This window comes from Ursus americanus, chromosome 15 (assembly GCF_024610735.1).
Source record: "Ursus americanus isolate L20-20 chromosome 15, mUrsAme1.1.p, whole genome shotgun sequence".
In the NCBI taxonomy this organism is placed as follows: Eukaryota; Metazoa; Chordata; class Mammalia; order Carnivora; family Ursidae; genus Ursus; species Ursus americanus.
The window spans coordinates 25,892,412-25,905,751 of NC_142141.1; the positions used below are offsets into that span (position 1 = coordinate 25,892,412).

Genomic DNA, 13,340 nt, shown 5'->3' on the forward strand with positions numbered 1-13,340 from the left:
TAATTCCTATCATAAGCATAAAAGCAAAACCTTAAAAGACCCAAAATTTTTGGATATTTTGGTCAGAAGCTGTGTAGTCCAATGTGGTAGGCGCTAGCCACCTGTAGCTTTTTAAACTTCTACTAACTAAAATGTATTAAAATGAACAATTTAGTTCCTCAGGCATTAGCCACAGTTCAAGTGTTCAATAGTCACATGGGGCCAGTGGTTACCATACCAAACAGTGCTGATACAGAACACTTCCGTCACCGCAGAGAGTTCTACTAAAAATGCTGGCCTGAAACATGATTATATATGCTCCCTGCTTAACACGTGTCAGGTTATAGAGAAAAACAGTTGCTCTACGATAAATGCACTTAACTGTAATAGTATGCTAACTTCAGAAAAATATCCCGCTCCTTGTTTTTTTAATCTCAAAGTTCATTCTGATCCAATTTTTACTATAGATTTCAACCTGGTCCAACTCAAGGGAGAATCAGACGGAAGACATGATAAAACCATAAGGCTGATATGCTTGATCTCTTCAACATTTCATAAAGACATCTTCTCTAACCTCCTTGACACAATGTCATCACCTTCCTGAGCAATCTAGCCCTGTAACTAACTTGATGTTGGAGGGCGAAGCAAATCTCTGCCTTTCTGACTCATTTTCTCCTTCTGTGACCTGGCAGGAGGAAGGGGAAGCAGGGTAGGCGATCAGAAAGGAGAAAAGAGAGAGGACCAGATGGCTATAAGGGGTCAGTGGCTCTGCACTGTAAAACCAGACAAGGCTGAGGTCAGTTCGGACCTCAATTAGTCATCTCGCCTACCAGTAACTCAATCAGCAGGTGTCTAGGGGAGCTACTTATCTAGGATCCCTGGTCTCGCGATAAGCTGAGCTAAACAATTCAGTTTAAGGGCAAACAAAAGGCAGGGCCTGAGGCCATGTGATCCATCACTTAGGTTTAGAGAAGCTATGGAGAGAATGAATCCTCAGAGTCAAGTGCACAGAGGTGAAAAGCAGTCAGATTCTCCAAGAGATGAACAGAGAAAATAGAAGTGAAAGCAGCTGAAAGGCTGCAAGGCAGATTCTCAGACCTCAGAGGGAAGAGTGCTGATATGTTGCCTTAAGCCAGGTTGGGCTCTCCTGCTGTTATGACCTCTGGGCTTCTGCAGGGCCCCGATTCTGTTTTAGGAGGAAAGTCCAGCAGGAGATGGTCACTTAGTAGACATTTTAAGACTTCATTGACTGGAATGGAGTAAAGTACCACATCTTAAGGATGAACATAGGGTCTAGAACTTTCTAGAATTCAGGAGAGAGGTAGTGTTTCAATCTTAGTTTTTTTAATCTCTTCTTTCTGGGATTCTCCTAGTGTATGACAAACTGTTTGGGAAGGATTTCCTTGCTTTGCTTACTTGTAGTAACACAGAAGTGCAAAGAAAAGAAAGCCCCTAATACTGCAGTACAAATATAATACAAGCTAACATAAGGTAAGCTTTTAGTTAGAGGTCAGACCCTCCACTACGTATATGCGTACATACACACATGGACACACACGCACTTATTGTACTTACTCTTCACAAAAATGTGTTTATAGGGTGGGCATAATTATGTACACTTCACAAATTGAAAAAAATGGAACACAGAGAATATATAACTTGAGCAAGGCAAAAAACATGTCGTATCTTCATAATTCTGCATGGATAGGTATCAAAAACATAATTTTGAGTGAAAATAGAGAAATGCACATACCACAGATCTGAAATTCTAAAAGCTCACACAAAATAATACCCTACCCTCTTACTTGTTCAGAGGTCAATACGTATATAAGTAGAAAAGTACTGAAGGACGCAGATTAAAGGCATGAGTAGAGACGGTCGGGGCTGATGGGATTGGTAACGCAGGACAATGGGACTGAAAGGAGAAGTCTGGACTAAGGATAATGTGCCAGGAACTGAGGTTCTGATCGACGACATCAATCAATTCTAGAGCCGTTAAGCACATAAGGTGCAGTCCCCACGAACACAAAACATGAACATGATACAGCGTGGCAACCAGTAGAGACAGGATTCAAGCTGAGATCTGCGTAACTCCAAGGCCAATCCATGTTGTGAATCTACTCTGTCAGATCAAGTAGCAATTACCATTTGGAGGAAAGCAAAGGAGGGGCTGTTTTAAAAGACGATGTCTCTGCACGTGCTCCCTCAGAGACACTACGGAGGAACTGCTTGAGAACTACAGAACAAGGACAGAATTAGAAAGAATCCAACGTAATGATTCCTTTGAAAAAAATTAAGAAGTGTTACTGTAGTACTCATGAGTGAGTCCTTAATGCTTTAAGCTCCCTCGTGATGCTTCTGTATGACACAGGCCTAAATACATACCATGGATGAACATCATCTTGGGACAGTCCTTTAACACAAGATCTGTGATTCCACAGTTGGTCATAGTGACTCCAACAAGATTTTTGGATTTTAATACAAGGACCTGCGAGAAGAAACATTTTAAAAGATGTGTCTTTCTGCAGATTTTTTTTTTTTTTAAAAGCTTAAATGTTTTCATTGGCACAAGTTAAGAAGCAGCTGTTACCAATTTCTTCTTTTAGGGCAAAAAAATTACAAAGATGGAAACTTTAGTCATTATTCAGGAACTTGGCTGAACTGAAAGTTAAGTGGGGTTTTTTCCTTCACCTGCACATGGTCATCCTCAATCACAGGGTCACTGGTACTGGTGGACTTATCTGCTGTCCGCTTCCGCTTCATGGCATGACGCGGCTTTGTTTTGGCAACCTCTAGAAAAAGGCAAGAGGAAAATCCAAATTTTAGCTTTTAGCTTCCTTTCCGTCATGAGAACACATTCAACTGCATACTGCATATAAAACTCTATCGAGGCAACTCTCAAATCTATGGCCTGGTTCCCAACAGAGTATCATCAGATTATATCCCAACAGAATAAGACCGCTATTTCCAGCTGACTACTCCAAAACGAGGTCACCCTCCATTATCTCGAGCCGGTCGACAGCAAATACGATATTTCTTCTCATACCTCGGCCATACCAACAATCTAATTAGCATTCCTATCTCCAGTTACCAACCCATCCTAAATACCCTTGGTGGATTAAACTCACCACTTTGCTGCTGAACAACTTTAAATTACTAACTACTGCTTAGTAAATCTGTTTCAAGGCCTGATACCTATTCTCAATTTTATTCCAAAACATGTCCCAGACATTTGCCACCGCCAGAGCCATCTGAAACCAAAATCATTCTAGCTCCTGCCTTGAACCTTTCCTGACCTCACTTTTTGAAATTCTACCCATTCCTGGAAAGTCCAGCTCAAATACCACCTGCTCTAACAAACCACGTGGGCCCCCAAACCTCATCAGCAGTTCCGTAATTCGCTGTATACTTATTTTGTTTCTCCACTTAAACGAAAAGTTCCCTGGAGGCAACAACATTGCCTTATTTCACCTTTGTGTCAGTGTCAGCCGCTAGCAGTGATGTAAAACGAACATTTACCGAACAAGCTGGCACTCAACATTCATTGAATGAATGAGTGCATTACAGCTACGGAAATGGAGCAACAAGAGTAGCCAATATTTACTGAGCGCTTACTGTGTGCCAGGCACTTTTTTAAGGGTTTTACTTGCAATAAATAATTTCATCCTTAAAAAAGCCCTCTGAGAGAGATTATTTAGTTTTACATAGGAGCAAACAGAGACACGGAATGGTAGAACAGCTTGCCATGGGGTAAGTGCTGGAACCTGGAGGCAACGCCAGGCAATCTGGCACCAGTCACTATGTTAGAAAACCTGTAGTCCTATCTGGCCAGCTCCTGGTTAGTAAGACCCTAACTCATTTACTAGTGCTGTTCTCAAACCTGACAGTTCAATTATAAGAGCAAACAACACTGCGTTGATTTTATTTAAAGGCAAGGTCTAAATTTATCTCTAAAACTTTAACAAGCACATATACATTCTAAGACAATACGCTAAAAAATCACTGTCCTCATTTTTCGACAAGCATTCCGTAGCAGAGCATTTATTGAATGCAGTAAGGTTGATCTTTATGATGAGTCACACTGCCTTCGGACACCACTACTAGATTACAAACATCCTACTTGGTAGTTCTGTAACTTCAAATGAAGATTAGAAAGAAAGACAGGAAACAAGGTGCAAATACTGCAAATTCCCAAAGGCTTGGCTTAGATAGATGGGAACTCTAGAGATCGAATTCAAGTGGTTTTTTTTTTTTTTACACACCAGACCCTTTCCTCTACCATTTGAAACCTTTGTGAAATCTTAACTATGCAAACCAATTGAAAGCAGCTACTCTGGTTGAAAGCTGAAAGGGAGCCTAGGAGTTCTACCCATCAAACTTCCTCTGAAGACCCTGAACCCAAACAAAACCCTGGGGTTCTGGAAAAAGATGAGAACTATTGATCTAGCCAACCCACTGAAGCGCTTCTTTCACAGTATTTCTGAAGGAACTTCATGCAAAATCGAATTACCTTTACTGACAAGGAATCTGCTAAAGGCAGCACATTTCACGTGACAGATAAATTCACACACCTGTTACAACCAATAAGAGGAACTGGTTTGTCTCCCAGTACCCGAAAAATGAAAATGAACAAACAAAAAACACGTCTGCCTCCATTCCTTTACGACAGTGTTGAAATTAGAATCTTCTGCAGCATTCTCTTTTTATGATCTGATTTTCAAACTTTTCACCTTCCTGGAAAGCTCTCCCCCTTAACTGATCAGAACATGGGGTTCAAAGTTAAATTTCCTGCTCTCCAGAGTACCCAAATTGGCAGTTCATATTTTCTAAGAGAAGTTATAAAATGGAGTCACATTTTACATGTAGATAAGCACTAAAAACAAAGGCTTCCCGATGTAAAAAATTCATCATTTTTTTTTCTTATACCTCCCTCTTCGTTTAGGGACAATTCTTAGTGATTCCATACATCCACCAGCATCAACATACCTCATATGTTGGTTCCTACCACTTAGTAAGTTCACAATTATTCACTGAGCCCCATACCACGTAACACATTGTGCTAGAAGCTGGGAATAAAATGGCAAACAAGCAGACACTGTCCCTGCCCTCATGGAGCTCAGTCTATTGGAAAGACAGACAGTAAAACATGGAATTACAACACAGTATAGTTAACATTGGCGTAGAAGGTGCTACAGAAACACAGAGAACAAACCAATTCAGTCTTGGGGTGTCAGAGAAAGAGATTAGTATTTATGAGAACCATACCGTATTAATCTTAAATGCTATTCTTTGATAATCCAGTTAGTGATTTTTGTGATATTTATTTTATAAAGTATACAATGAGGGTACAAACAACAACTTACAGGTATTTATTCCCAAAATAAGAATCCACAAGATAACTATGTTAGCTTCTAACAGGGTTTTAACACAACAGAAGGCCATAAATTGAAAACCAAATTAAAAACTCAAACATTTTCTTTGAAAAAGTGATTTTTAAAAAATTCATAACACTCAATCAAGTTTTGTACTTTTAAACTTCAGAGTTTTAAGGAGAAAAATCCAAAGAGCAGAATGGCCAAGGGATATAAAAAATATGCTAGATCAAAAATAGCAAGTTGAAAGCTGTATTCAAATAACTTGTTCCTTCCACAAGAGCTCCAGAGAATACTAAAATCAGCACTTGGACATCTCTCCAGAGAAGTTGTCACTGAAAGTAAATGGACATTTGCATTGTTGAAAAAATGAGGCAATAATTTACCTACTGTACAGTTAGCTACATACACAGTAGAAATCGCCAACTGAAAAAGAAATCGCAAGATATAATTTATCTAAAAAAAAAATTGATTTTTTTTTTAATTTCTAGAGAATTCTTTAACCTAAGAGAAGTTCTAGACCTGAAACAAGTCAGAAGGAAATGGTAAAGAGGATAGCAGAGTGCAAGACAACAAAGAAGTCAAAGCCCCCTAGGGTTAATATGAAGTATTTATACTAAAAACAAAACCAAAACAACCCGCTCCCCCAAACAGTAACAACTCAAACATTTACTAAGAGACAAAAGACAAAATGAGAGACAAAACAGTCCCTAAATAGGAAGACTCCGTGCTGTAAAAATGACAATTATTTTTTCAGTGGATCAATGTAATGGAATTAAAAACAAAAAAAATCCCAAGATTTGCTTTTGGAGCTTGACGAAATTATTGTTAAAAATTATAAAAATAAATGAGAAATGCTTGACTAGCCAACGAAATTGTGAAGAAGAATAAAGAAAGAGGACAGAACACTGGAACAAGAACAGAGTACCCAGAGACAAAACTAAGTTTATTTTATCTAAGGTACATAATAAAAAAGCATTTCAAAATAATGACATGAGAATGCATGCCAATAAACAGCACTGAAACAACTCAGTGACAATTTGAAATAAAAAAATTAAGTTCATTCCCACAGACTGAAACAAACAGCTAAGATAAGCAAATGAATAAAAGAATGAGAAGACACGATCAATGATCGGAACCATGCGTAAGGAAGGTCTTCCACAGCAGAAAAGAGAGAAAATCACAAAGGTAAACAAGTAGATCTGACTTGACAAACATGAAAAACCATGCAACAAGAGGCGTCGTCACGGGGAGTTCCTGTGTAATGGGCACAGAGTTTCCGCTTGGGAGGATGAAAACGTTCAGATGGATGGTGGTAATGGTTGCACGACAGCATGAACGTACTTAATGCCAATGAAATGTACACTTCAAAATGGCTAAAATGGTGATTTTTGCGCTATGTATAAAAAAAAAAGAGATGATAAAACATTTAAAATTCAAGGGAAATGTATTTTTCGTCATATGGCAGAACTAATGTTTGTAAAGCATAACAAAATTTTAAATAAAACTCATATTTTATTATGAGTTTAAGCTACTATGGTTAGCATACAATTAAGGCCTCTTATTTATCTTCTGAAAGCAAATATTTTTGTTAGTTTAGCTCCACATGATTTGATTGGCTCTATTTAATATATTAAAAAAAAAGCACTAACTCCACGTTCTGGAGCTAATTTTAAGATTTTCAAATTAAGGGAGACCTGGAGAAAATTAAAATACATTATTCATTGATAGCTATTCATAACTTCATAAGGCAGGAGAGATTACTTAAAAAGAAGGTCAGAAATATAAACAGAACTATGATTGAGAAATGTGCTTACCCCATCCAATCCAAGGCCTTGGCACACACATTATAAACGTTGTCAATGAAATTAGATACATACATAATATGTTCCGAGTGTATCTTCACCAAAAACAATTCTCAGCTAAACTACCTACTTACCTGCTTATCTCCTGGCAAACCTAACTGGAAGCAAAACTAGATTTCAGAAAGAATTACTAAGTACTACAGAAGCAGACCGAGGGGTATCCCATACGATATGTTCCCCAGCCCCAGCAACTTCAGGTCCTTACCTTTTGGCTAAGGTTTAAAGCTTCACTAAGAGATGCGACTTCCCTAAGTATGGGATGGGAGCAGAGTTACACTGGGACTTAGACATCAGAATCGGTATCGTATTTAGGGTCAATATACACAGTTGCATTTCTCTTAGAGGCTTAGCTGTTTAAGTTTTCCTGGGTTGGAGGTTTTACAACATCTTTCACATGCCTTCCCCCCACCCACACCACTGCTGAAAATTAGTTCAAACTCTGTTTGATCACAGAACCCCAACACAGAATTCCATTTGCCGAACTGGCTTTATGGACGAAAACGTATGGAGCAAGCTCACGCCCCTGCCAAGGCCTACCCTGCAGGTGCTAGTCCTGGCAGCGTTGTCATACCTGACTCAGATACCAGCGGTACATGGGAGAGTCTGCTCCTGGCCCTTGTTAGGGGCCTCCGAGGGTAGTCTTCATGAGACTGCACGTCACAGCTCTCAGGCTGGGAGCTCCCCCTCCTGTCCTCACCTGTAGCCCCAGAGCCACTCCCATTAGTCCTCTCATCATGTGCTGGGCCTGAAGACCCCCCTTGTGGCAGAGTCCTAAAGGAAAAGGCGGATCTCGTACCATCCGGGCCATTCACAACACAGGCTCGGCTGGTTGAAGGACGTTCCTCATCAGAACACCTGCTAGTTCTCCTTTGGGATTCCTGGGGCCTGTGACAGCAGCATCTGGGGCAGACAGAACTCTCTGCATCACCCTCCTCCATGGCCTCAGAGTCCTCTGACCCACCGGGGGAGCAGACACACTGCCTGGACACATCCACTTCTGAAGGGCTAGGCTCGGAAGAGCCGCCGCTGTTCACCGTCCTTACAAAGTCGGGGCTTTGAGAAGCAGTGCTGTGTGAGCTGGAGGTTCCCACTGTGCTGGCGGTGGCGCTGCTGCAGCTGGGGTAAACATCCTTGTTTTTTTTCTTTTCAGGAATATCCCTAGCTGCTTTCATATCGGCTTTGATCTGCTCACTGGTGACCTGACAGCCTTTCTCACAGCTGCTTTCCTCGAGGGGAAACTGCTTCGATTGGCCCATCTGATGGGAGTTGTACCTCTTTCGAAGTGGAGTCTTGCCTTTTCCACTTACTGCTTATAGAAAAAGAAGAATGGCCCGAGGAAAAGAAAAGATTTCAGTACAAATTCCGGACAAAAGGCAAGAGTAAATCTGGAACAGGAAACAATGTACACTAATTTTCCTCAAGTATAATGGTGACCACATCACTCAGCTGCTCAAAAATTCTCTATGGTCTCTAGTGCCTACCTGGTTTAGTCTCAGCTCAGCCTCCGCAGCCCACCAGGATCTGGTTCCAGACTAGCTTTCTGTTCTCGGCCCCTCCATATACATGCGACAAGCCAGCCCAAACTTTTCTCTGAGCATACCCCTGCCATACTACCTCCGGGCCTTTGTTCTCACCAATTCTTCAGCCTTGCACCTTTGTTCAGTCTCTCCTGCGCCCCCACCCCAAAGCCCCTGTAGGATGTGTCCTGTGATATTATGATCTAGACTTCTGGCCTGACTCTTTAACCAGACTAGAAGTTCCCTAGAGAGAGAGGGATCATGACTTACTCATCTCTGCATCCCTCACCACACCTAAAGTTCCTGGGGCACAGTAAGGCTCAATGAATATATAAAGGAATACTTAAATAAGACTTTGGCTGACAGATCTAGTTTCTAAATTCAGAAACTGAACTTCCTAGGAAACATTAGGTTAGTCAGCTGGTCACATTCATTTTCCTAAATTTTAGTTTCCATAAAAGCTCCTTTCAACCACAGTGTGAAAATACCTGAATTTCTTAAAAGGACTAAAGTAAGAATGGAGCAATCAGTCATTGGTTAGTAAATGATTCCAAGTCTAAAGAACTAAGCTTTCCACACACAGAAGTGATTAAATATTTCAGGGCCAGTGTTAAATGTACACCAAACATTCAAACATATTAAGGAGTAGGGTACCCAAGGGAAATTAGTGGACAATTTTTAAAAACCTCATCCTTTGCTCAAAGTGGTATGCGTATGCACGTAGTTCTGAGAAACAGAAGGGAAGGCAAGACAAGGAAGAAGAATGAACTGAAGGCTAAGAGAATTACAGTTTCTTGGTGAGACAAATGGTAGAAGCTGTTGACTAGATGTAAGGGGAGGCAGGGAGTATAAGAACATACTGCAGGACTCCCTCGAGCACCACACTAGCCACCAACATTCACTAAGCACGCCTGGACAGATCAGCTGGCAGAGTGGTTGTTTTCTCACTGCTCTGGACACCTCAGGAGTCATCCCCCACGTGAAGCCCAGGCCTCTCACTAATCCCTGATACTCTGATGCCACAAGGTCCTAAAGCCTCCACTGTAGAGGTCACAATCCTCACGTCTTCTCTTCCCTGAACCCTGATTCCACAATATTTTTGTTGTGCTACACTTGCCCTCAAGAGCGCCCCCCCCCCATTCCCCTCTCCCTTGGGCTACTGCCCTCCTCGCCTCCTCTCACATTCCGTAAGGAAATGTTAACTACACCACAGGTTGTGGTCGGGACACATTATACAAAGGTCAGGTGTGTCAGTTCTCACAATGACTCCCACTAACTGGCCCCAGCAAGACATTATCTCTCACCTGATAGTTCCCTGGACTGCACTGACTCTCCAGATTTTTCTTCACGTTCAGAGTAACGCCGAGCACCATTCTTAGGAATCCAGACTTCTTGGAGTTCTAGACTGTCTTCCTCATCATCACTCTCTGAATCATGAACAGTAATTGGGGTTGGTTTTACTACACGTTGAAGACCACTGGGTCCTAAAACAAAAAGCACAGGCCAAGTTACTTTTTGCCAAGAAAGCCTCTCACTTCAAGTACTGTTTGCAGGGCTCTGGGCTCAGAGATGCTGTGGCTCTATGTAGCCTCCCTTATCACTCATGTTAACGGAATACACACATTTCTAAAGGCAGTTCAAAACAGAAGATCATATGGCATTCCCCTTGAGTACCTTCGCTATCTGAAAAAGTCACAGAAATCAACTTAAAAATAACCAAATAAGTCTTAATAATCATTTGAAAAAGAGTCTACTTTCCCAGTTTGGAAATGTATGAAGACAAAGTAAGTAAGATGAACCTCAGACACCTGCAGGACTGGTGAGCTCTCTGCGTGCTTTAACTGAATACGGTCATTCTCATTAGACGTAGCAAGACAGTTCTTGAAAGGCTAGATACATGGCACAGTTTGGTTATTTGAGTATTTATATATATATAAAAAGTGGCTTCTCTGCTTGGCAGTACCCTTTGTAAACGTTTACTCTTATGACCCAAGTCCCTCTGACAAATGACTGAAGTTCACTCCATCAATAAAATGGAAGCCCCAAGGAACCTTGCCTGTCTTGTTCCTGTCACACTGTACAATGCCTGGCACAGAGTAATACTCAAAAAATATTTGCTGAATAAGTGACTGCATCTGTAAGACACTTAAAACAAGGATTGTTAAAGATCTTTTCAATTCAAAGACAAAAATTAGCATTCCAACAGTCCAGGAGTAAGAAAACTTGGGTTCTAATCTCAGTGCTGTCCCTTTAAGACTGGCTGAGCGGTCTTAAGGAAATTACTCAAACTCATTCTGAAAGACTATTAGTTTCCCCATCTGTAAAACATACGGTTGTATTAGGTAATCTTAAGGGCCTTATGACTCTATATAGCCTGCCGTAAGTCACCCAGGGGCCAACAGAGACGAGATCTTGGTCTGTTAACTAAACCAGGTCAGCCTCTCCACTCTTGCTCCTCTCCACCAGAATGAAGGAAGAAGACAAGCAAACTATTTCGTCAGGTCATTTATTTTCTCCATCAACAGTCTGAGTGCTTTCTTTCTACACACACATACATACACACACACGTGTGAACAACAATATAGAAAGAGGAGCTGCTGCCAGTTATAAAAAATAACAAACCTTAATAAGATATACATATGTGCAGCAAGGGGAACATCAATATAATATGGGTGTCAATAATAAACCGCATATAACACATCATTAGCCATAATGCTGAACAACAGTCACTCTCCGTGTTTTACTTTCTTCATTGGAGTCAGGCCCAAGTTTTCATAACCACGAACGTGGAAGTCACATGATTACCTGCTTGTTCCTCGTCAACATCCACAGGGATAACCGCCTGACTGCGAGCTGCCGTCTCCTGTCCGCTCGCGGCCACCACCTCTCCGTCTTCTGGCACCATGTCTTCCATCTCATTCAGTGCTTCAACAAAAATACACACAAAGTGAAACCAAGAAAGGCCTAAAAAACCCACAAAGGCAGGCAAATCTGTGGCACCCGTGCGATTATGAGGCCCACGCTGGAAGAACAGCCTGTAACAGTGCTTCATCATACAGACGAGAACAAGAAGTGCCCAATTATTCTATGGGAGAGAAAACTGCGATGGGAAAGGGGCACTTGGTGGAGCCAGTCCATCACTGTTAGATGAAAGCAGGGAGAACGGCAAGCAGCAGAGAGAAGAAATCCCCACGTTCGTTCCTGGAGATGTCATCAGGAATGGCTCTATGAGGCAACTGTGTGCCTCCCTATAAGCGACTGCCGGACAGTAGTGAGGGCCAGCTACTGGACAACCTCACGATCATTCTACAAGCAATTAGTGCTGTAGTATCTGCCAGTGACACCAGGACGCACTGGGCAGGCAACCTCAAACTCACATTTCCTCTCCAACTCTCTGAAGGCTACGGTATCATTTTTAGCTAATACAGGACAAGGATTACGAACAAATACACTAAGCACATTTTTAACATTTTACTATCACTCACATGTTCTACATCAAAGAATTTGTCACAGTTATTAGTGCCTATCAGTGAATGGGAATGTGTGATTTTATTTATATCTTTCCAGAAGATGAGCACAGTGAGCAATTTCAGACTAATAAGCTTTGATTAGATTACTCTATCTTAAGATAAAATGGTCGCTTTTCCAAGAGGAGCCCAAATAAAATAATTCCTGGCTTTGCCAGCTTTTGACAAGGTTAAATTCAATCCCTCAAATCAGTATTCAAGGCAGTCAAGCTAGTACCCTCTTACAACCTAAGCTCGTGTGCCTGATCTCGGTCTGAGTCAGGGCAATAACCATACCATCCTTCCATTTACAGCTCGGCCATGACCCTGAGGCCGCAGAGACTGTCTAGCCTGTTCACCACTATATCCTCAATGCCTAGGGGTGCTCAAGGACTATGGCTGGGAAGTCAACCAACCATTTGGATGAAATGAATAAACCAACAAAAGAGAAAACAAGATCCTGTTCCTGAAAGAACTAAAGAATCTACGTAAGTAGACAAGACAAATTCAGTTAACAAATAAACAAGGCAAAACTGGATTACAACAGAAAGACACCATTCAGATAAATGTTTCTGGAATATACAACAGTAAAATTTGAGATTTTGTGGGGACAATAGGATTTGCTTTGATATTTAATACATACCAAAGCACACTCCCCGTTATGTTTAGTCTCCCATCTCAAATTCTTGCCCAGCTGTAGACTTCCATTTTCTACATTTCATTTAGTGCCCAAAGGAGGCCTGACCTTGCCTACAAATCTTTCATGATAAAAGCCAATCGATTTTCTTCTTTCATTCAATTCTTATGAACAATTATGAAGAGCAGTAATTATCATGTATATACTCTATGCCAGTCTCTTCTCTCAAAGAGAATGCACATGTTGTAACAGAGATGTCAGATACATAGAATGAGGTCAGAAGAGACTTGCTAACAGTCCAAGTGCAAGGGGAATATAGACAAAAAAGGAGCAACTAATTATCCTGTTGGGCAGGGAAGTTTTCACTGATATGAGGTGACATTTCCTGAATGGCACAAAGCATGCTACATTTTCCAGAAGAGTAAGTATTCCAGTGATAGAAAGAACAAGTGTTTGTATTGAGA

The 13,340-nt window shown here is 41.2% G+C and overlaps 1 protein-coding gene across 7 annotated transcripts in view; it reads right to left on the bottom strand.

The window, feature by feature from the left end:
- The window catches only part of FBXO38 (F-box protein 38), a 53,672-nt gene that overhangs the window by 5,724 nt on the left and 34,608 nt on the right, over positions 1 to 13,340 (bottom strand). For 3 of the 7 annotated variants that reach the window (XM_045815254.2, XM_045815255.2, XM_045815253.2), the window contains 5 exons: positions 11,539 to 11,658; positions 10,038 to 10,217; positions 7,788 to 8,525; positions 2,671 to 2,771; positions 2,365 to 2,467 (listed from right to left, as the gene is read on the bottom strand). In XM_045815254.2, coding sequence (XP_045671210.1) covers positions 2,365 to 2,467; positions 2,671 to 2,771; positions 7,788 to 8,525; positions 10,038 to 10,217; positions 11,539 to 11,658 — 1,242 coding nt within the window. The remainder of the gene's footprint in view (positions 1 to 2,364; positions 2,468 to 2,670; positions 2,772 to 7,787; positions 8,526 to 10,037; positions 10,218 to 11,538; positions 11,659 to 13,340) is intronic. The other 4 variants (XM_087867891.1, XM_087867889.1, XM_087867890.1 and 1 more) reach the window with 4 other exon arrangements.